The sequence below is a fragment of the Mesoplodon mirus genome, assembly GCF_964341445.2.
Source record: "Mesoplodon mirus genome assembly, chromosome: 16".
NCBI lineage: Eukaryota > Metazoa > Chordata > Mammalia > Artiodactyla > Ziphiidae > Mesoplodon > Mesoplodon mirus.
Genome location: NC_138992.1, coordinates 28,611,341 through 28,636,085, shown reverse-complemented (window position 1 = coordinate 28,636,085; position 24,745 = coordinate 28,611,341). Strand labels below are relative to the sequence as shown.

Genomic DNA, 24,745 nt, shown 5'->3' with positions numbered 1-24,745 from the left:
CACTGAAAACACAAAGTCAGACTCAGGTTGCTTAAAAGAAAAAAGTGTACCACATGAGACATACAAATCAGCGAATATCATTTAATATACCTAATGCCTCTCTGAACAGAGAGGGCTCTTGGTACCTAACCGATTCCTCAAGGAGATGATTAATGTCTTTATTTTCAAAATGGAACCATGGAACTTAATTTATTCAGTGGGATTCACTTAATTTGCAAGAATCAAACAGACAAGAACAAAATCATTCCTTTATGCAAGTGTGTACATAACACAAACAGAATAGTGCAGTATACATCTTGCCTGAGAGTACAACTGTATATTTTTAAGTGGTTAGAAGCTTCATTGTAAGGCTTAACCTTTGACTTAATAAGTAGTTCGACTCAGTTCTCTAATACATTCTGTACCATATAACCTGTAAATGTGTGGGGTATACCAATGAATGGAAGACAGAATGGGGCTCTTTACCTCTATCTGAATTAAGAAATTTTAAAGCACCTTAGGATTGTCCTTTCCTCCTCTCATTTGAAGAGATGGGAATGAAGTCAATCTCATCTTATGTAATATTGGGAATTACTCTTAAAGTCATCTGAAGTTAACAGCTCCAGATGTCACAAATATAGAAATTTTCAGCCACAATTTTATATTTTTTCAACAGTACTTATTACCTGAGTAAAGCACTCTTGTAATGTCCCCCGTTCTAAAATATCAGTGTTATCTTTGATAAAGATTTGTTTTATTTTTATTTGCCTAAGCGCTATTATGATTTTCCCCTAGGATTTCATCTGCTACCTAATTCTCTAGCTGATTTCCCCATCCTTTAATCTGTTTACCTTATTACTGTGAGAGCCACTCTCCCTACCACCCCAGCTTTTAGTCATTTCCCCTTTCATAATGCAACTAACTGCAGAAACCAAAACCATTTTCTCATCATTACTACTGTTTATGTCTATATCCTTCAAATTTTGACATACGTTTCTATCTTATTTGTCACCTTTCCTATCAAATTGCATTGCCTAGTGAGTAGCAGGACCTGTATCACACTTACTTATGAATCATCCATCTCTCCATCCATTTATTCAGGAGAGATGCAAGGAATTTACTGCAGCATAGAATGAACAAAGTTCAGGAAGAAGACTAAGTCATGATTGTAATAGAATTGCTAGATTTAGGTATGGCTAGAACACAGAGAACCATGGAGAAAACTGAGAGAGATGAAACTAGAGCAGTGAGCAAGACACAGCTTAAGTAAGATATGGAGTTTGAACTTCATTCTGAGGGTACTTTGGGGCCATTGGTGCCTTTTAACGAGGAGAATGGTGTGATCAGGTTTTGACTTTTGGAAAGTTCTGGTTGCCCAATGTAAATGCACTGGGATAGATATTAAGATCTTGCAAAGTAATTTCATATGTATTGTGACATATAACTTCCTTAATCTCTCTCCCATATGCCTTCCTGTTGTCTTTGCTACATCAAATCCTGAAGAATTTTTTTGGGGGGGATAGTTTTTTTTTTTTTTTTTTACATCTTTATTGGAGTATAATTGCTTTACAATGGTATGTCAGTTTCTGCTTTATAACAAAGTGAATCAGTTATACATATACATATGTTCCATATCTCTTCCCTCTTGCGTCTCCCTCCCTCCCACCCTCCCTATCCCACCCCTCCAGGAGGTCACAAAGCACCAAGCCGATCTCCCTGTGCTATGTGGCTGTTTCCCACTAGCTATCCACCTTATGTTTGGTAGTGTATATATGTCCATGCCACTCTCTCGTTCTGTCACAGCTTCCCCTTCCCCCTCCCCATATCCTTAAGTCCATTCTCTAGTAGGTCTGTGTCTTTATTCCTGTCTTACCCCTAGGTTCTTCATGACATTTTTTTTTCCTTAAATTCCATATATATGTGTTAGCATATGGTATTTGTCTTTCTCTTTCTGACTTACTTCAGTCTGTATGACAGACTCTAGGTCTATCCACCTCATTACAAATAGCTCAATTTCATTTCTTTTTATGGCTGGGTAATATTCCATTGTATATATGTGCCACATCTTCTTTATCCATTCATCCGATGATGGACACTTAGGTTGTTTCCATCTCCAGGCTATTGTAAATAGAGCTGCAATGAACATTTTGGTACATGACTCTTTTTGAATTATGGTTTTCTCAGGGTATATGCCCAGTAGTGGAATTGCTGGGTCATATGGTAGTTCTATTTGTAGTTTTTTAAGGAACCTCCATACTGTTCTCCATAGTGGCTGTACCAATTCACATTCCCACCAGCAGTGCAAGAGTGTTCCCTTTTCTCCACACCCTCTCCAACATTGTTTCTAGATTTTTTGATGATGGCCATTCTGACTGGTGTGAGATGATATCTCATTGTAGTTTTGATTTGCATTTCTCTAATGATTAATGATGTTGAGCATTCTTTCATGTGTTTGTTGCCAGTCTGTATATCTTCTTTGGAGAAATGTCTATTTAGGTCTTCTGCCCATTTCTGGATTGGGTTGTTCGTTTTTTTGTTATTGAGCTCCATGAGCTGCTTATAATCCTGAAGAATTTAATCCTAGTTTTATTGTTCTACAAAACTAGGTCACCCATTCACCTTCTGTTTTATAACTTACCTTTCTGTAATTCTTTTTTTTTTCTTTCTGTAATTCTTAAATAAAATTCTTTAAATGTATTTCTTCTTTTGAATAAAAAGAATATCGTGGACTACCCCAACCTAATTTCTATCTGTAATTCACAATCAGAGCTTTCAATATCAACCTATCCACAAAAGTAGAGAAAAAAGTAAGAAATAAAAATTGTTATGAAATAAGTAAATGACAACCTCATGATAAAAATCGTTTCAGAACTGGTCTTATCGAAAGGTAACTGCTTGGATGGTAAAATGTGGTTACAGAAGGAAAAAATGTGGTCCAAAATAACATTTCTCCTAGGTTTTCTTTACCTGCTGATTCCATTACTATTTCTAAAGGCCTATCCATATTTACCTTGCCCTGAGAACACTTTGAAAAGTGATGGAACTTTTAACATGGTCAAGTCCCCATCATGTCCATTTCACTCCTGCTTATTTGTGTTTGGCCTCAGTCTAGATATACCTACTTTTCTTAAAAAAAAAAAAAAAAGCTTATATTACTTTGATTATAAAAATGACACAAGCTTAAATTATACAATACAATAGGCATAAAAGAAAAAATGCAAAAAATACCAATTCCAGCATTCCATTCATTAAAAACGAATCACTGTGAATGTTTTGGAGGTACTCCTGGCAGTGGTTTTATGCATGTACTTACAAATATACAACCACCTCTCCACCACCTGCTCTCCCCACACAAAGTCAGGGCTTTAATATATATGTACAGCTTTTCTAAAACGAGGACAATAACAGTATCTATGTACAGAGTCGAGAGGATGAGATAAAATAACACCTTTACAGTGTCTGTTCTAGGCTTGGTACATACTAAATGCTCAAAATATTAACTGTTATTTTCTATTGCTATAATATAATTATTCAGGTATATAAACCTGTTCACCCAAGATTTTGTAGGAATTTTCTCTTGTCAAAATATGATTTTTTTTTTTTTGCGGTACGCGAGCCTCTCACTACTGCGGCCTCTCCCATTGCGGAGCACAGGCTCCGGATGCGCAGGCTCAGCTGCCATGACTCACGGGCCCAGCCGCTCCGCGGCATGTGGGATCTTCCCAGACCGGGGCACGAACCCGTGTCCCATGCATTGGCAGGCGGACTCTCAACTGCTGCGCCACCAGGGAAGCCCCCAAAATATGATTTTTAACAGCTACAGTCATGGTGTCATTGACGACATGGTCTTTGATCACATGATCCTGTGCTGGAGTGTCTGCTGGTTCTGCCATTTACTGCTTGTAGGAGCCTGTGTGTGGTTTCCTCATTCAAAGCTGTGGATAACACTGCTTACCTTTCAATTTTTTTTTAATATTAGAGATCATGTGTGCAAAGTATCATAGTAAATATCAAATAATAATAATATCTATTGTTTCCAATTCCTGTTATAATACCTGCAATGAACATGTTCATATATTGCTTTTTCCTTCTTTTCAATTATTTACTTGGGAATGATTCCCAGAAGTAGGATTACTGAGTCAAAGGGTTTAAAAAATGGAATGTTCTTTGTATTTACTGTTATGCTGTTTTCCACTAAATTTGAACCAATATATAATGTTACAGCAAAGCACCCCATGTATTTAAAGAATGTTCCTATACCTGTTTCATTCAAGTCCAGATCCTATGGTCATTTAAGTTAAGAAAGGGAAAATCTTAGATGGATTTTATTGCAGAAATTCCAATCTGCTGGGAATTGAACAATGCTGCTAACTCATTTTACATTTGGGAGACCACCAGTCAGCCATGCTCAATAACAGCTTTCAGAAACATCTGGATTTAAACTTACAGTCTAAATATGACAGGTTAAGTAGTATATAGTTATAAAATAGCTTCATGCCTTGATTCTCAAAAATTCACTGAGATTTTTACAATTTTTAAATGATTGGAAAATTTTCAAACAATGTAGGCATTAAAAATCACAAACTATACAGTACATTAGTTTGATATTATGGACTTCTGGTTGACTTGGAGTTTAGGAAGGCTCAGAGGATTTTTACAAATACTATTTTGAAGGTAAAAAAATCCTTACTAATCAATATATTACTCAAAGGAGTACAAAGATATATGCAGTCTTCAAGTTACATTTATTGAATTTTAATGTATATAAAAGTGAAATATTTATCTTACAAGAGTAGAGAAAGGTAATAAAAGTAATGGCTTAAAAACCAAAACTTATGACATTCAACCCATATCATGAGCCTTACTGGGAGGCTAGCTTCTGGAAGGCAGAGCTCATGTCTAATGTATTACTGTAATGTATTATCATAGTGATGGGTACCATAGTAAGTCCTGAACATATGTTTAAGATTCTCTAATGTATCACCCACAAATTTAGTGGCTTGTAACAACCATTCAATTATGCTCATTAGGCTCACAGACTCTAATGGGTCGGGATTTCAGACAAGGTACAGAAAGGATGAGCTGTTCCTATTCCATGATGTCTAGGACTTTAACTCCACATATGGAGGTAACAGAGTGAGTGGGGGCTGGAATCATCTGAAGTCTCATTTACTCACATGGCTAGGGCTTGGGTTGGAATGACTCAAAAATGGGAATTCTGGGCCTCCCTGGTGGCGCAGTGGTTGAGAGTCCGCCTGCCGATGCAGGGGATACGGGTTCGTGCCCCGGTCTGGGAGGATCCCATATGCCGCGGAGCGGCTGGGCCCGTGAGCCATGGCCGCTGAGCCTGTGCGTCCGGAGCCTGTGCTCCGCAACGGGAGAGGCCACAACAGTGAGAGGCCCGCGTACAGCAAAAAAAAAAAAAAAAATGGGAATTCTAACCACAGTACCTACACGTGGCCTTTCCATGTGGTTTGACCTCCTTACGATATGGTGGCCTTAAGGTAGTTGGAGTTCTAACATGACAGCTCAGGGTTCCAAGCATGAGTACCATACTGAACAAGATGGAAACTGAGTTGCCTTTTATGACTCAGACAGATTCAAAGGGAAGAGAATTCTTTATGGAATGATGTCATGTAAGACATAATACTGTTTATGACATAATACTATATATATACACACATACATACATACAGTAGTACTATAACCATCTTTGGAAAATACAACCAACAATTACCCTCTAGAACTGTTTTCTATCTATTCAACTTACACTCTTTTCCACCTTGTTAAATTAAAAAGTTGCATTTTCTTTGCACAGTTTTTTGGTTCTAAATTTTAAAACTATATAAATGTTTTTCAACTACATCTCCCTCAAAGATTCTGAGTGTCCACTAAGTGGACAGGTAGGACTGGTGTGTCTTTCTGGTAGAAAATCACCTCTTTGCCATTGATTTCTCAATTGCCCAGTAATCAGAAAAAGACTAAGCACATATTAATCTCATTTTCTAAAGGGGGTATTTTGTATTTGAACAGAAGAGAAATCCTCAAAATATTTGGTAAATTATTTGAAACATAAACAATTTTAAGTATGCTTATAGAGTTTTATTTAATTTTTTTAGTTGCCTTGATATCTTTTTTGGTCATGACTTTCAAAATTAGATACAGTGGAAGACATTTTAAAAAACTAGAATAATATATAGGGATATTTTATGCTCAGGATGATTAATTTCCATAGTAACCTTTTCCCCAGAAAACTGCACATATTTGATTTGTGAACTCCAAGTACATAAGCTTTAGTCGCTTATGAAACATAATGGTCACAAAATAAAGAGTTTCCCTTTCTCTCTGACATGGAGACTTCTTAGCTCCAATATGTACTCAAGTCTCAGTTAAGAGATTTTCTGAGGGCTGAGTCTGGGATTTCCACTTCTATTGTCAACTTTAATCATTTATTTGAACCAAAGTCTCTTTAGTCCACTAGTTTATCTTGACTGTCAGTAAGAGATAATGAGTGTTTCACCTTCATGAGTGTTTAATAATTTTCTGTTCCTTTTTCTAAGCATAAACCTGGGATCGATGATTATTTTTATATAATTGAGAACTAAAATAAAATAACTTAGAATTAAAAATACATATGGCATATGGTCATTTTCCCAGAAATACTACAAACAGGACCCTAATTCACTCGTGTTGAACTATTAAGCAATCTCCTCTATTGACAATATTTTATCCCTGTTTGGTCTTTAACTGAAATAAACACAATCTAGCACTAGGTTGTGTTTATAAGCAAAAATGTAGATAAACTAGTTTAAAATATTATCTTTATTTGTATAGTCATATCAGAGTAACCTCAACTGAGGCAGTTTGTGTAAGCAACTCACTTATTTGGAAAAATGTAAAAACCAGAATTAATTTTTTGCCTCTGACATATTTTTAAATTTAAATAAAAATTTTTATCCAGTCAGGAGTGGTTCCAGGAAATAGTTCTCCTAAGAACAGTAGCTTTCTTACAGCAATTTTTATACATGCATGGAAAATTATTCTGATCTCCAAAGAAGGTTATTTATTCTGGATATAGTCTCTAAAAACTTAGAGGAAAGTATCATTCATTTAAACCTCTTCCACATGCTCCATCATTCAAAATTTGTTTTAATTTGTGAAGGAGAAGTGAAAGAGACATGAACAATGAAGAACTTTACAGTTAACCACTCAGAATACCTGGGTTCAAATTCTATACCTATCTCAAAGTAAATATGTAACCTTTTAAAAATTATTTGATTTCATTGGCCCTCAGTTTGCTTATCTATAAAATAGATATGATAATACCTATTATTTATAAAAATATATGTGCTTATCTGTTTGGATGTTGATACTACTTAACCAAGGTAGACTTATTAACAATAAGTCTTATTATTTGTTTTTAACTTATTATTTGTTTTTAAACACCTTTCTTAATAGAATGTCATTTTCATACTTGCTTTTGGGACAGAACATCCGATATCCACTGCCCTCTTTGCAGATAGATTGATTTATTCCATACACAAAGCAATAGCAATTTCAAAGGCAGGAAATGTGGTTATGTTATATGGATGAGATAAATCACACCATAATCGTGTGTCGAGATTAAGTGCGATCTATATGACTAAATATGGGAGGTCACTTCCCAACTTCTAATAATAGGTATTTGCTATATTGTCAGCTCTTTTTTTAAAAAACATCTTTATTGGAGTATAATTGCTTTACAATGGTGTGTTACTTTCTGCTTTATAACAAAGTGAATCCGCTATACATATACATATATCCCCATATCTCTTCCCTCTTGCATCTCCTTCCCTCCCACCCTCCCTATCCCACCCCTCTAGGCGGTCAGAAAGCACCGAGCTGACCTCCCTGTGCTATGAAGCTGCTTCCCACTAGCTATCGATTTTACATTTGGTAGTGTATATATGTCCATGCCACTCTCTTTGTCCCAACTTACCCTTCCCTCTCCCCGTGTCCTCAAGTCCATTCTCTAGTAGGTCTGCGTCTTTATTCCCATCCTGCCCGTAGGTTTGAGAGGAGATGAAAAGTATCAGACACAATAGATGAAAAGTGAAAAATATGGAGAGGAGGAAGAAAGAAAACCTTAAAATTGAGAAAGCTGTAATCCTTAACTTAATACTTTCCTGCGAATTGGGAAAAAGTCCTTGTTAGTCATCATTAGCACTGTAAACCTTCAGACCACTTCACTGACCAAAAAATTGCCCCCAAATAGTTTGAGCACCACAGCATGCATTTATTCATGTATATATCCTACCAGTATCTTTGGGGCACCTACAATGTCGACATGCCACACACTGGTGATCCTTAGCGCTCCTTGGAGAATTCAGGTCAAGCAAGGGGATACATAGTGAGTTTTGTTTTCTTATTGTTTTTTAATCTGTCCCACTATGCAAAGGTGGATGATGAAAAGGTATGCCTGAATTCTATTTTGTTCCCACCCCATACTGTCGTCTCTCCTCTTCTGCACTCCATGAAGAACAATGGACACAGGGAAGTTAGGGTAACTTGGAGCCTTTCTACCTCATGCAATTGATATTTATCCGTCATGAAGGCAGCAACCCTCAAAGCCCAGGCATCTGAGTGGGCAGGCCTCTGAGATCAGGAAACAGAGAGGAAGAGCCATCACAATTGCTTGCAAGTAGCAGTGTTTTGATCTTGAACCAAAATACCAGAAATGTTTTAATTAATAGGGACAATGATAAATAAAATAGGAAGTGAGATAAGAGGTCGTTGCCTGAGAAAACAAGGCTTTTCTTCTCATTTTTACAATTCTCTGAATGACCCACAAAAGAAAGTACATGCAAATAATATTGTAAGTTCCAGGATGTGCTTTTCCAAGGATTGCCCACAGAAAAATCCAAGAGGGAGGTCATTAAATTGAACGGAAGATACTTAGAATAGGCAGCTTCACCCCATGTAAAGCAATTGTAAGCCTTTCTTTGTGTTTTAGAAGTTTTTAGATAAATAGTCAGATCCAATTAAGCTCTGTAACTTCGAGAGATGGTGCTTCTAAGGATATAGGCGGGAGGGACTGCAGACGTGGGATTCCTTGCTCTGTTAACAGACCTGTGGGAGGGCAGAGAGAATTGGGCTATTGTGCTTCAATCAGCAGCATAACCTACATGTCACAGTCAATTTAACCACGAAGCTTTAGAATTGGGATGAGGACAAATGACTGTCTGAAGCAGAACTTGAGAAAGGGGCAACTCATTTAGTGTGAAAGAATTAAGGGTTAGACGCAAACACCACCACAGAAAAACATTTTAAATAGACTTAAGGTTTGAAGATTGATAAGAGAAGGTATCATAAAAGTTGCTGTAGCTAATTCCGTAGTTGGTTAAGAGCATAGGTCATAGAGCCAGACTGCTTGGGATTGGGAACTGGTCCTGTCATTGAGTCACTGGACAATGCTGGGCAAGTTACTTCCCCTCTCTGTGCCTCAGCTTTCTCATTTGCTATGTAGGAAAATTATAATATTATCTACCAAAAATATTCAATGAATTAATACATGTAAAGTTCTTCCAAAGGGCCTGATAGCTGGTAAAAGTTCTCAACATTTAACTATTACTATAACCCAGAACTGCCCCCAAGGAATAACTAATAGTTACTTAATATTTACTATGTAATAGGACTTACGCAAAGTAATTTATGTGACTTATGCTTACTCTTAACAATCATCCTATAATGTACGTACTATTATTACCTCATTTTACCAGTACTGAAAATGAGGCATGGAGAAGTTATGAAACTTGCCTAAGGTCACATAGCAAGGAAGTGGTGCTGTCAAGATTCATCCAGGCAGTCTGGCTCGAGGTACGACATAGTTCATCACTGTGTGGTACTGTCTTTAGACTTGACATAGGAAATAGAGGACACAAACAATGCATTTGCTTTCATGTCTGTCTATTTCAATGGGTTTAGGCTTCTCAACCACAGGGGCTATAGTGGATTTATCGCCGTCTCCCAGTACCTAGCAGACCACCTTGTACACAGTGCATATTTGATTAGATAACTGGCTAACTAACTGCCTGTCCTTTGTTAATGGCAGGTGCTTAGCTCCATGACTCATGCCTGTATCCTAAAATCCCGTGGCAGAACTCACTGCCATCTCTTATGCAGCAGTCTTCTTGACACTACTATAGTCCCATGGGCCCTCACTGCGCCCTCCAGCCACCAATAAAGGGACAGTCTCTGGTCTCCCTGTTCATTCGCCCACCCTCTTGTCCATCCTCTTTCTAACACTTCCACTCCAAGGCCAGTACAAGGAGGATCACATAGGACTTTAATGAAGACAATACCAGAGGAAAGAAGAGGAATGAGAAGGACCCAGGCCTGGAATAAGTTCCTCTGAGTCCTTCTGTCTGTCCAGCTGAGGACTGCCTCACCACCTGTCTTTTTTGGTTTTCAAGCCTCAGAAGTCTCCAAAGTGCAGAATGGGCAAACTGATGTTTGAGAAAAAGCAGGCCACTGGGAAGCCAGAAAAAAATTAGAACTTTCATTTCTAATATAATAAGCAAGTTAATACTAAATTCGTATAAGGCCTGACTTTGGAGCCTTCACCCCATCAGTATATCAAATGGCTCTGCATTATTCATCTCTGAAAGAGAAAAAGCGCCACAGAGTTAATGGAATTGAAGACATTGCCTTCATATGATTGTTCTCTTTCAGCGTATTGTCATATGTTGCAGCTTAGGTGTTTTTGGGAAAGTGGATTCAAGAATGATTTTTATCTATTCTTAACTGAATTAACTTTCACAGTCCAGACAGTGTCTTTAAAAATGCTAAATAGCCAGCATATATGAAAAAGAAAATGGCAATTCTGTTAAGTGTCACATACTAGAAATAAAAACAAAGATTAGCTGAGTAGATCTAAAAAGAATCTTTGAAAATTTTGAAAATATCAAAATGCCTACTTAAAATTCATATTTCCTTTCACTATCCTTAACAATGAATTCTGTTCTTAGTGAAAATTGCAGCTTGAGATATTAAGTAATCAATGTAATTCATGTTCCTAAATTTAAAACAGAGAAGTATAAACTATCATGAAATTGGACAATTTAGAAAATAGATAAGTTATAACAATTTGCCACTAATTATCCAAGAATTGTCTATTATCTTAACATATTTGGGTCATGTTAAATATGGGTAGGCCTCAACACTTCTGAGTCTAGAACAACCTGCATTTATTATTTTTTTTGAACAACCTGCAGTTTTTTCTTAAACTGCTTTGTATATGGCAGATTTGGACATTCTTACATCAGTCTGCCAATAAATATTCAAATTTTCAACTGTTATGTTTCTTTCTGTCTGCCAGTAGATTGGTTTTGGCAACTTTACCGACCTAATATTTGATTATTTGAAAGTTTCACTGCAGCTATTTTGAACTTATATTTCTTTGTACACATAAGGTCCTTTGAAGGATGTCTCTGAGAACAGGGCTGAGGAACAGGGTCATGGTGGGGCCTCACTCCAGTTCTCCTCTAGCCCCTTGATTTGCATTTAGATTACATTTTAAGCTTCTGCCTAATAACTTGTTTGGAAATTGGGTTCCACTGCTAAGAAATATTTACAGTTCATCAGCTCATTTGTTAAAAATATTAAACTTTCACTCTATTATTGACATTTAAAAGTTATTAAATATTCAATTTATTCAATAAATTATTCATTAATACTATATTAAACCTACTGCTTACTATAGCTCTGTTCTTGATATTTAAAAACTGAGTAAAATTGGAAAATAAAGAAAAGGCTGCTGATATTAGTAATAAAGATACAGTTCTCGCCTCTTATGTCTGTGCCCTTGAGGTAAGGTAGATGTAAGGTCTTCTGGGTACAGCAAATCAAATTTTTAGCTGCAGTAAATACCCACTGCATTTTAATCTAGTCAACTGTATAGTAACAGTGAAGGTAAGAACAGTGTTAAAGTGTTTTATAAAATCTTGGAATTATCTTTAAAGGTTTAGAAATGAATTAAAATTTGGGATTTTAAAATATTTATTTTGGGACTTCTCTGGTGGTGCAGTGGTTAAGAATCTGCCTGCTTATGCAGGGGACACGGGTTCGAACCCTGGTCCAGGAAGATCACACATGCTGTGGAGCAACTAAGCCTGTGTGCCACAACTACTGAGCCTGCACTCTAGAGCCCGCGAGCCACAACTACTGAGCCTGCATGCCACAACTACTGAAGCCTGCATGCCTAGAGCCCGTGCTCCACAACAAGAGAGGCCACCACAATGAGAAGCCTGTGCACCGCAACGCAGAATAGCTCCCCCTCACCGCAACTAGAGAAAGTCTGCATGCAGCAACAAAGACCCAACACGGCCATAAACAAACAAACAAATAAATAAATAAAATATTTATTTGTTCTCTGGGAATGGAAACGCTCCAATAACCTTTTTTTTTAAATTGAAGTATAGTTGATTTACAATGTTGTGCTAATTTCTGCTGTACACCAAATTGACTCAGTTATACACATATACACATTTTTTTTTAATATTCTTTTCATTATGGTTTATCCTGGAAGACTGGATATAGTTCCCTGTGCTATACAGTAGGACCTTGTTGTTTATCCATTCTAAATGTAATAGTTTGCATCTACTAACCCCAAACTCCCAGTCCCTCCCTCTCCTTCCCCTCCCCCCTTGGCAATCACAAGTCTGTTCTCTATGTCTGTGAGTCTGTTTCTGTTTTGTATATAGCTTCATTTGTGCCATATTTTAGATTCCACATATAAGTGATATATGGTATTTGTCTTTCTCTTTCTGACTTATTTCACTTAGTATGATCATCTCTAGTTGCATCCATGTTGCTGCAAATGGCATTACTTCATTCTTTTTTACGGCTGAGTAGTATTCCATTGTATATATGTACCACATCTTCTTTATCCATTCATCTGTCAATGGACATTTAGATTGTTTCCACGTCTTGGCTATTATGAATAGTGCTGTTATGAACAGAGGGGTGCATATATCTTTTTGAATTATAGCTTTGTCCAGGTATATGCCCAGGAGTGGGATTGCTGGATCATATGGTAGTTCTATTTTTAGTTTTCTGAAGAACCTCTATACGGTTTTCCATAGTGACTGCACTAATTTACATTCCCACCAACAGTGTAGGAGGGAAACCCTCCAATAATCTTTAGGTCTAGTTTTATAATTCAACTCATTCAGCTTTCATAAACAAAATAGAGACTATCTGTAAAGTGTACACCTTCCTAATAAGTTAAATTACACATGAAACGAAACTTTAAAATACACCACCTTCCAAAATTATCATCAGCCGTTCCACAGAAATATATAGTAATTTTACCAATTTGATGCCAGTGAGTTTGATGGCTTCCATGTATATATCACTAACAATTCAAGATATTCTCACTTCAGTTGCGTTTTATTAATATTTCAGCTACCAATTTACTTTAGACACAGCTTGATGTTAATTTGCATGCACTTTCAATAGTTCAACACGAACTTCAATACATGCCAATGTAGACCTGTAGTAAGCTGTATAATCATATAGTATATATAATTTACTACATTTATTTTGCTCTATATTCTCCAGCACTTACTGCCAAAAGAAAAAATCTGCATGTGCCCAAATACATTATTGATGAAATTATTAGCTACCAGTAGGGTCATATCTGGCTTTATATGTTTTTCATCACTTTCTCGGTTAAATATTACCTTTTCATTTGTTTAAAGGAAGAAATCAGATCATTTGGATAGGCAACACAGACTAAACAAGGCTGAAAACCTCTCACTTCCAATATTTCTATGTAAGAATTAGAGAAGAGTGTTTAGGTACAGAGCCTTCAAATATAAGAAAATATGATCCACAGAGTGCTTCATTCTTTAGAAACCTCATTGATAAGGGAGGGGGCACATCTTTTGTACACTTTGTAAAGAGATTTAAACACTAAGAGGCCCTCCTTCCCTCAGACCATGGGGCTAGAACCAAAGGGAGTTTGGAACTTCCCAACTTCATAGCAAACGATAATCTTGTATTGGAACAAAAGGCAAGGCTGACTCAGAATGTTATTAGGGCTGTGCATGTAAGCAAATGACACAATATAGCTTGTGGTATTAAAAAAAAAATAGAAGAAGACAAGGCCCAGGAAAAGGCTGTTTATGTTTCCACACAGAGACAAGGCATGCAGAATGAGAAAACAAAACCTCCTTCATTAGCAAATTATAGTATAGGGGCTGATAAACCTCTATATTTTGTGGCTGAGCGTCCCACCTGTTGCTCCTCCCCTCTCATCACCTACGTAAGTGGGAACACTTGTAATATTTGCATCTAAAACAAATGACAGAAGGAGGAAAGGTTTCTAAATAGACTGAATGTAGAAGGCTGAGTCAGAGTCCCATTTCTATGAAAATAGAATGCCTCTGATATTTTGTCAACATTCTTGCTAATGCCACAACAAACAGGATGAAACAGGCACATAAAGCAGAGGACCCCCGGGCACCCAGACTCGTCTAACCAGAGGCTGCTGATTTGTATTGTTATTCAGGTGCTTTTTCTTTTTTTAACGTGTATCTGTTTTTGGAGTATTTCTCTGTTCACATCAAGATGGGCAGGGGGGAAAAAAAGACATGAAATTTCCCTGCCTGTACTCTAAAATGTCACCTCACAGCATGTCCCAATACCACACCAAGAAATGGCTTAGACAGGCTCTATGCCAACTGGCACAGACCTGAAGATTATTTGGCTTCCTGGAAGGTCATCTTTTTCCCACACAGCAAACCTCACAATTTACCTTGCAATGGTCTCAATGTTAATACTGTATTCATTTTGTGATATAGAACAGGGGTCAGCAAACTTTTTCTGTAAAGGGTTGGATGTAAAATTTTAAGCTCTGTGGGCCTTCTGGTCTCTTTTGCAACTACTCAAGTCTGCCTTTATAGGAAGAAAGCAGCCATAAACAATACATAAGCAAATGGGTATGGCTCTGTTCCAATAAAACTTTATTTACATAATGGATGGGCAATATATTAAGGAATGAGTGTGGTTGTATTCCAGTAGAATTTTACTTACAAACAGAGGTAGCAGGCACAATTTAGCCCAAGGGCCATTGTTTGCTGACCCCTGTAACAGAATATGGAAACTCAGGACTAATTAAAATTTCTCCCATTACATAGTTAGTAGGGTAATGTACAGAACATAGTTAAGTCTCATTTTCATATATATATTTAATTTTAGTCAAAATATGCCCATGGAATTCATTCATTCCTCTAGTCATTAAAAAGAAAGTATTCTTTCCAACTACATTCCAGGCATTGTGCAAGAAAAGTAGATCTGCTATCTGCTATCAAAATAATACATAAAATAATAAATAAGAACTAGTGAACAAGACAGGCACAGTCTCTTATCTCATAGCATATAGGGTCTGGGAGAATATATTATGCAAATATTTACCGAAGTCTACTATGTGTCATGCACTCTTCTAGGGGTAAGGTGTACTGCATGGAACAAGGTGGACAAGGACCTCTTGTTGTGTTTACATTCTTAGTAGAGGTAGACGGAATAAATTATATGACAAACAATAAACAATAGAAGGTCACAGTGCTACATGCCATGAAGAAATAATACATATATTATGATAGAAAATCACGTAGCAGAGTGGGGGAAAGTGGCAGGTAATGGTGCTCAGTGAAGACTTTCTGAGAAGATTTCTGAGCAAAGACCTGAATGAAAAGAAAAAGTCATTCATGCCAACATCTGGGGCAAGAATTTTCCTAGCTAGGCAAACAGAATGTGAAGTCTCTGAGACAGCAAAGATCTGGTCTGCTGGAGATATAACAAGAAGGCTAAAGTCATTTAAGTGTCTGGAATGAGGGAAAGGTGGTAAATGAGGAATCCAGAGAGGAGTGTGGGGGCAGATCATATAGGACCAGGTGGTAAAGAATCTGGATCCTTTTCTCATGTAATGAAAAAATGTAGGGGGATTTTAAGGAAAAGAATGGTACATTCTCATTCATTTTAAATTACACTGAACCAATAATTACATATGAATGAGTGCTACTAAAAGAAAGCTCACAGTCTGGAGTAAGAAAGGCTGCAATCACCCATAGAAAAGAACCTATCTGCCATGCTCCTAAAACCTGACATCCACCAATGGAGACAGTTTGTGGGAAGGCTTGCTCCTTCCTGCAGAGAAATCCAAAAGGCTGTTATAGCTCCAAATGCCAACTTCTGGGGCCCAGAAAGTCTTTATGCCTTCTGGGATCTTTCAATTCTACAATATAACAAGCAAATGATAAAACCTAACTATTCATTGAAAAGTTAATACAGAGGCATTAACTAAAGATCTCTACTTAGCCCGAAAATTAGGGGTTACTCTCAAATGAAGTTGGTGGAGAAATTTCTACAACTGAGTTAAAAAGACAATTATTCCTATTAACCTTTCTTGGCAATTGTCATTTTTTTATCTCTATGCATAAATCATATATGCATATTTTCTTCAAATTTAGTGACAAATTTTAAAAAACATACTGATCAACTGTCTGCTCATTTTACACATTCTAGAAATCCCCTCACATGTGCAAATAAAACATAGAGTATCCTCTTTGGCTTAGTTTTGCACAGTCACCAGCCATGAAAACAATGCGCAGATGAGAAGTCAGTTCTAGTTACTTAGATTCACATGTTCACATATTATTATTATAAATATATGTAAATATATGCCACTCCTGTATGCAGTAACTGTTTGCCTATGGGTCTGGAAGTATAAAATTCTTTTTCATCCCACAGGATGACCCTCAAGTAACTTAGAAGCAAACTTTAGCATCTGAAAGCAGTTGCAAGGTCCCTTAACTTGCTTTATTTTATACATGGCACCACACACTTGAACATGTGATGTTTTTTATTTTTATATTATGATAACAGAGATATTATTCAGACAATAAACATTTCTGGGGATATAAAGATGGATAAAGAGACTTTTGCTATGCTCTAGGGACTCACAGTCTAAGTAGGCGAACAGCCCTCTAAACAAATAATGAAAATGACAACAGCCACACAACATGGAAATGCAGTGCTAACATGATACATGCAATGTGATAACACTGGAGAACTCAGCCTTTGAGGATAAGTGGAGTGTGGGTACATTTCATGGAGAAACCAGCAACAACATGACTCTTAAAGAATAATTAAGAAGACAAATGAATTCATAGAAGTTTTTAAGATCCCAGACCACTGGCTAAATACAATTTGGATAATTAATACCACATATTCTAGACTCAATATCTTTTAAATTAATATTAGGACAAAAATAATTGCATGATGTAGTTGAAGGGGAGCAGAATATGTCATGCCAAGTTATGACTTTTTGGCATAAGGATTATTTCAGGCTGATACTTTTAAGAAACAGCAGACATAGGAAAAGCTCTAAAAACCAAGTAGAAATTAGCCTTCTATAAGAGAAATTTACATTTATAAGGGAGATCTCCATTTGTAAGGGTGTCTCACTCTCTGTACCAGGAAGAGGAAGATGACTAAACCTCTAGCAACTCTATCAATGAAGAAGGCATGGACTTAAATCTTCATAACAACCATACTCTTGTTTACTATGTTTTACCTGAAAACCTGGCTCTCCCCACCCAACATCTTTTGTCTTTAGCTGGAGACAGTATTTAAGGTGGAAGATTGGGTCATTTGGGGGAGTTACTCAATTTTTCTGGGTATCTCCCATGTATACAGGAGGTATACATATGTTATTAAACTTCTGTTTGTTTTTCTCTTGTTAACATGTTTTTTATTATAGAAAAGTCTCAGCCATGAACCTAGAAGGGTAGAGAGAAAATTATTTTTCCTCCTCCACATAGTCCTTGCTTAAAAGACAACTTAAAACCTACTTAGGGAAGGAAGGTATATATCCAAACTGTTAACAGTACATAATAAAATGTAGATTGCAACACATAGACAAGGCATCCATTTATTCAATCAACAAACATTTATTATCTATCTGCTATGGATGATATACTACTCTAAGCCCTGGGGAAATGACACTGGACAAACACACAAGATCACTGGCCTCATGGAAATCACCTTCTATGAGTAGATATTAATATGAGTTAATATGTGTAATACAAGGGCTTTTAAAAAGATTATCATCATCATTAATATACTTCAGGTAACTGCACGCCAAAAACTAATTTTCTGAAGAAAAGAATACAATATTCAAGTAGAGGATGCTGTTAGTCAAAAAATGTTGTCAATAGAAAAATTTAGCCAAGCACTTCATTAAAAGTATTTCATTTATTAAAATATTCTGGATCGTAATTCATAACTACATTTCTTACAATCAATTTGTCAATTTTAGCTAGTGAGAAATGCTTATAGTAGATAGATTCTTGTTCTCTGTTACAAGGCATGTTTTTTTAACTCAATGTATTTATACTTTCAACCAAAAAAAGAAAAGACACCACTTGGCAAAGGCCAAACAGACTTTCTAAGCATTCCCCCAAATCCCAATAAATCTGAATATTTTAAATACACAATTTTGTGAACTTTGGGTATATGAAAGAAAGAAAACAATAGTTCAAGAAGCACAGGATGTGGAGTAGACATTAAACAACAGACATTTGTGTCATAGAAAGGTAGAAAGGAATCACAAGAAAGTGGCGAAGACACAAAGGCCTTTGTGCTTACTGTCACTATCCCAAGATCTGGTCACTCTCTGGTAATGGGTATGGTTTGCTAATAATTCTGAAAAGAGCTATATGGTGGAAGAGAGTCAAACCTAGACATATAGCCCAGGTGTTTCACTCAATAAAAATGTGATTTTTTGAACAATTATGTATACTGCTTTTCCCTATCTGAAAAGTAAGGATAATGCTATAAACCTATCTCACATTGGTGTTAATCGACAAGTTATCATGGAAACCTGATCTCCGAGAATTAAATCCATCGCATCAAGAGACCAGTGCCATAACAGTTCCAGTACTTACAGTGACCAACACATCCTATGCCCTGCTGACCACCTTGCTTATCATCTTATTCAGTTGCAAGACCAGAAAAGTTGAGGAATGAGACTGGAGAGTATAAGTCTCATAAACTGACTTATAGTGACAGTCGGTGTTTTCTGAATATTTAAAACAACCCAGTTTACCAAACATCGAGGAAGGAAATAGATTAATATAAATTATCATCGATCTGCTTCTAGCATTAATACACATTCTGCATCAAAAAATTCCTGATAGTGATGATATGAGCTGCATAAAAATCATATGCTTTGATTAATTATTTTGTTGAATAAATGGATGAATTATTTACACTTAACACTGACAGCCTCAGTTTCTGCAGTGCATTGCTTCTTATCCTAACACAACTACTGGGAATCAGAATAGAAGTAGTACAAATTATAGTATTAAGCATACCAAATGGTTACAATAACAAAGATTTACATTTGAATTATCACAATAAGTACCTTACATGAAATTTAGAACCTGAAGTATGGAAAACCTCTAATTAAGGGAAATTTATGAAAGCCTTTAGCAAGTTCTTTGCTGAATGTATTTATTTGGTTTCTTGATCCTCCAACCAATCGCATTAACAATGACAAAAGACATGCAAATTTAAACGGACAATCGTCAAGCCAAACTGCTCTGACTCATACCAACAGGGACATTTTCAGCATATATTCGGCTTGATTCACGCTAGCAAGGGTCAATATAACCAAAGAACATTTTCATAGTTATGCCTGGCTAGAATCTGAAAACTATCTCATAATCACTGATCAAAAACAATGCAAACAAATATCAAATTTATTTCAAACACTAACATGTGAAGCCTGGGCATGACTTAAACCCAGCAGAATCATGTATTTACCCTGCTACTGCTTAATAACTGCACAGCAACAACAACAAAAAATGCATTACTATGTTTAAATCACCATTTTGATTGTATATTTTAAGCAAACAAAATATTACATTTTTGGTAGAATAGCTCATTGAAGACAATTTGGAACTAAATTTCCCTCTCCAACTCCCTCAATGAATCCAGACTAATTTATGATTAAATTCTCATTAAAAACTATATGGGCGGTATATTGAGAATAGTAATAAGCTATTCAACCAAATTCACTTGTTCACGACGGAAATAAGTTCTGTGAAAGGAAAAAAATAAATATCCTATTATAAACTGCTGCTGCAATTAGTGCCTGAAATTTAAGCTACATTTAATTAGTGCCTGAAATTTAAGCTATATTATCAAAAGACTGCAGAATTCTCCTTGCTTTCTATTATTTTGCCTATCTATGTATTTTTTCACCTGTAACCTACAATAGAAAGATTAACTAAAATTCCAGGTTTGGAAACTCTAAAACTACTAAGTTTTAGTTAATTTGTCAAATAAAATAACAGTGATCTTAGTTCAGTCCCTAGTGGACAAAAAGTAAAATAACTATTACTAGGCATGATTCAGCAGGAGGTGATCTAAGTGAGCGTGACCACACAGGAACAAAATAGAGCATCTGTCCTTTCCCTATCTTTTATCTTCTTAAAGGGTTTGTTCTGTTAACAGACTAACTTAAAGAAGACTAGACTCCTTGCGTTCCTACCCATACACACCAAGTGAATTTTTAGCAAAGATCCCTGGGGGAGAAGCTTTCCACAAATGGGACGTTGACATTGCCACCCTTCCAGTGATATATTTGAATACACTTGTTATCTTCTGCTTACCTGTTACACAATTAAACAGAGAGTAAGGAGGGAATGACCTGAAGAAAGTATGTTATTTCTTTATAGGCATATTTTCAACAAAGCTTTTAAATGATTTATACAGAAATAACTAAATAAAATGTTTAATTTGATTTTTACAAATTGGGATTAAATGCATACTCAACATTAACATTTATCTGGATACTTAGACTCCCATACTGCACTGTGTATAACTACGATGTCCTGAGGAAAGAGGTACTTCAGGAACATACCAAAGCCTACATGTTGTGTTCAGCCCAAATCTGCAGGTGCATATCTTCGGGAACAGCCACCACTGGCTCAATTTCTCCTTTCATAGTGGGTAAACAACCTCATACTGATGAGTTCACATTAAAATAAATCTTCCTGATTTTTTCTCAAGGACAGAAGAAATATATGACAGAAATCAGTCCTTTACTATACTACTACTTGCTGAAATTGTTACCTTTATGTACTTATTCAAGTTCTCCAATCAAATAGCATATTTTGTATTTACTCTCATTTCATATTAACTTTACTAGAGGTTGAAAAATAAGTATCTGGTGGTGATTTTCTGTCCTAGCTGCAGAAAATTTCTTGGTGTAAAATCGATTTGATCCTAAACTAGTATTGTCATTATTACTTTATTTTTTCACTAACTTACTCAAGACATACATGCTTTTTTTTTAAGTTGGATATTGATAGAAAACTCAAGCTAAATTTTAAATAAGGGAAAGCCAGAAATGTCATAAAATGTGCCAGTATTAGGCACACAGACGGGGTGCCACCATACCTTCAGAGGCTTGCACAAGCCTAAAAAACGTTTGCTCACCCGTGAAGTCACAGGGAGAGAGCCGTCTTGCATTTGCAAACACTGCCCCCCTTGAGCAAAAAGGTAAACACACACATGCTTCCCTAAGGAACTCTAAGTTAGCTGCAGTGCAAGAACAGAAAAGGCTCCGTGCATTTAGAAACTGAAAGCAATCACTTACTTTTTGCAGCCACTGAGTATAATTTTCCATCACATGCTCCAGATGTTGAAGTTTCTGGGAAGAGAAATCCTGTTCCACGTGTGGAGCATCTCTCTGCAGAGCGTTTGTGTTGTACTGGTCTGTCGTACTCTCACGACAGTTCCCGTCGTGTTCTGGAAGAATGAAAGTGTAGGCACACTGCCCATGCTGAATCCGATTATATCTTCTCCCACCGTTTTCTGGACTTCGGCGCTGGTTGCTGCACCCTATGTGAGTCAGAATAGCAGCGAGGAAAGCAAAGGAAAGGAAAACTGTCATTGTACTGCCAGCACTCTCTTTCCGTGCCTCTCGCAAAACTTGCTCCTTTCTTCTGACCTTTAAACTAGTTCTTTATTTCAGGTAAAACTGCTTGTTTGTTTGACTTTTTCCCCTCTCAAAGAAAGCTTTTGTAAAAGAATCACAGAAAACTAGCCATCTGTTAGCTTTGTTCTAAAATGTTATTTTTTTAATTTCACTGTAAAGATAGTTTCCTTAGTTAAAACTTGAGATATTTATTGCATAGTAGCTGAGATTTATGGTTTCCTCTCAGTGTAACCGTTCAGCGTGTAGCCTGCCTGAGTCAGCTGCGTGTACATATTCTAGACCCTTTCCTCTACCCTATCTGCTGCAGATCTGCTATTTTCTCCCAGACCTCAGTGAGTTTTATTAAGGTTGCACATCCAAGCCAAGCTGGAAGCAGGCAGCCTTTCACAAGATGACTTGACAAGAATGCATGAGTATGCCCCTATGCTAAGAATTGCTGATGGCTTGGAGAGGCTGGATCGTCTTACAAATTGGCTAGATGCGCATGACCTGGATCATGTATGGCCCTCCCTCCCCTTCCGCAGACAACTGCCTTGAGCCTTTAGGATATTCACCGCAAATCAATAGAGCAGTCCACCTTAATACACTTTTGGTGTGCATGCTGACCTACTAAAATCTAGTAAACTAACAGTATGTTTTTAAAGTTCTACTTAATTGGGGAACCTGAAGAAGAAAACTGACATAGTGTCTTATAAAATTACTTTTTATAGTGAATGATAAATTTGTATAATTATTAATTTAAAAAAAAATTATTCTTTACTCTGGGGAAAAAGATATTAAAACCATTTTTAGAGATGGTATTCTTTCATTGTACTCACTTAGACTTTCAGGAAATTATCAGGAAGGGTCAAATTAGCAAAACATTTCATAACATCACTCAAATATAGCATAGGCATATTAAGTAGAATAATTTAAGTACTTTCTGAGATATAAATTTTAAATAAAACTGGCCCCCCCAATTAGAATGCAGTCCTATGTGTTCTGTGTACATAAACTGAGCAACTTCCTTACAAAAACAGTCTGGTTACAATTTAAGACAGTGGCCTGAGAATTATTAATTCCCGTGGTACATCGTAATCATATATTTCACAAGGCCCTCTTTAGTGTTGCTATGGCTATCTTTAATGCTGGTATGGAAGTTCTATGTAAATTCTCCTGCAGCTGTATAGAAAAACTATCTGAGAACAAACATATCAGGTGTGCTAATGAGGCAGCAAAGGGCTGTATGGGAGAAATCGCTGTGCTTCTATTAAGTAAAGTAAAAAAAATTATCAGAAGGTGATTTCTTAAATGTAGCATGTAAACATTTGAACAAACTTTTGAACATAAAGAACAGGTGATAATTATAGAATTAATTTTACAGCACTCAAATCTTTACTAAGTGTGTGTGGAAAACATGAATTATAAGCAGGGGCTTTCACCAAGAACTGGGAAGGATTTTGCGGAACGGAGTTTCCCAACTGTGTGAAAACGAAGAGACAGATGTTGACTCTCATGTCCTGGAATGGAGGGGCAGGGCAGTGGATGAAGGGCAGTAGGGGTTAGAGACGGGCGTGTGGAGAGAAGTTAGAGGAGAGGGCAAAACAAATTCCAGAAAAAATGTGATTTACTTGCGGGAAAACACTGTGCCAAGACTTATCAGTCCTTTCCACACCAAATAACAAATTTCTGAACTGACAGATATGGAAGCAAGTAATACCAAACATAGCGATAGTCTTTGAACTGCCTTTGTAGCCTCTTCCTGATGTTGCATGTCTCCTTGTTGGCTATGTCACTCACATGCAATAATAAGAATGACACTTATTAAAAGCTTACTATTTTCCAGGCCTATGCTAAACACTCCTTACACACAATCTCATTTAATTATCCCAACAAACCCAAGACATGGATATTACCTTTGACTCTATTTTTATCAATAGGAAAACTGAATCAAAGAAAGGCTAATCGGTCACAAGTCACATAGCTAGCAAGTGATGGTGCCAGTATGTGAACTCTGGCCAACTGATTCCAACTCTATTTTTCTAACCCAACAACAGCCAAAAGGCTTCCAAAAGGGCTCCAGCTGCACTGATTCACAGTCTTAAAGCAGGTTAAGTGATTGTACCTAGAAGAAAATGAACTGATTAAAAGCCATTTTATACAACCAAAGTGATTTAATCCTTTCTTGTACTCAAAAAACAAACATACAAAGTGACAGGTAACCCATATGAAATTGATTTTTTAAGGGCCCACAAGGACAAAGTGCACTGGCAGAGTACAGATTATCTGAGAACATTTTCCAACATTGCTTGCTTCAAAAATTATCCCTGGAAAGAAAAGAGTCCAAAACCAACACCTGTAAGTGCTTCATGAAGAACTAAATACAGCCGAAAATCGACAGAAGACACACAAGGCAGTAGTGAGATCTCTATTAAAATGCTCCTGTGTTTTGTAACAGCCAAGATTGTTAAAAAATCTGTTCCTCCTTGTGTGTGTGTGTCTGTCTGTCTGTCTGTCTGGGTGTATCAACATATGCTTGTTCGTTTAAACTTTTCCAATCTGAACAAATGAAAAGAAGGAATGCATAACTTCCTGAGGGGAAAGTAGACGCTAAGAAAGGTAAAAATAAAAATTAAAAAAAGAAGGGGACAGAGAAACAGTAAGAGAAAGACAGACTGATTTATTTTCCAGAAAAATAACGAAACAAAAAAACATAACACTGGAAGTACTGATGTC

The 24,745-nt window shown here is 36.6% G+C and overlaps 1 protein-coding gene across 1 annotated transcript in view; it reads right to left on the bottom strand.

Annotated features, from left to right (window-relative positions):
- ANGPT1 (angiopoietin 1) overlaps positions 1 to 21,985 on the bottom strand; it is a gene marked incomplete at its 5' end in the record, with an annotated part of 246,556 nt that extends 224,571 nt beyond the window's left edge. Inside the window, one exon of the mRNA XM_082600829.1 lies at positions 21,689 to 21,985. Coding sequence (XP_082456955.1) covers positions 21,689 to 21,985 — 297 coding nt within the window. The remainder of the gene's footprint in view (positions 1 to 21,688) is intronic.
- Between the last annotated feature and the right edge of the window lie 2,760 nt (positions 21,986 to 24,745).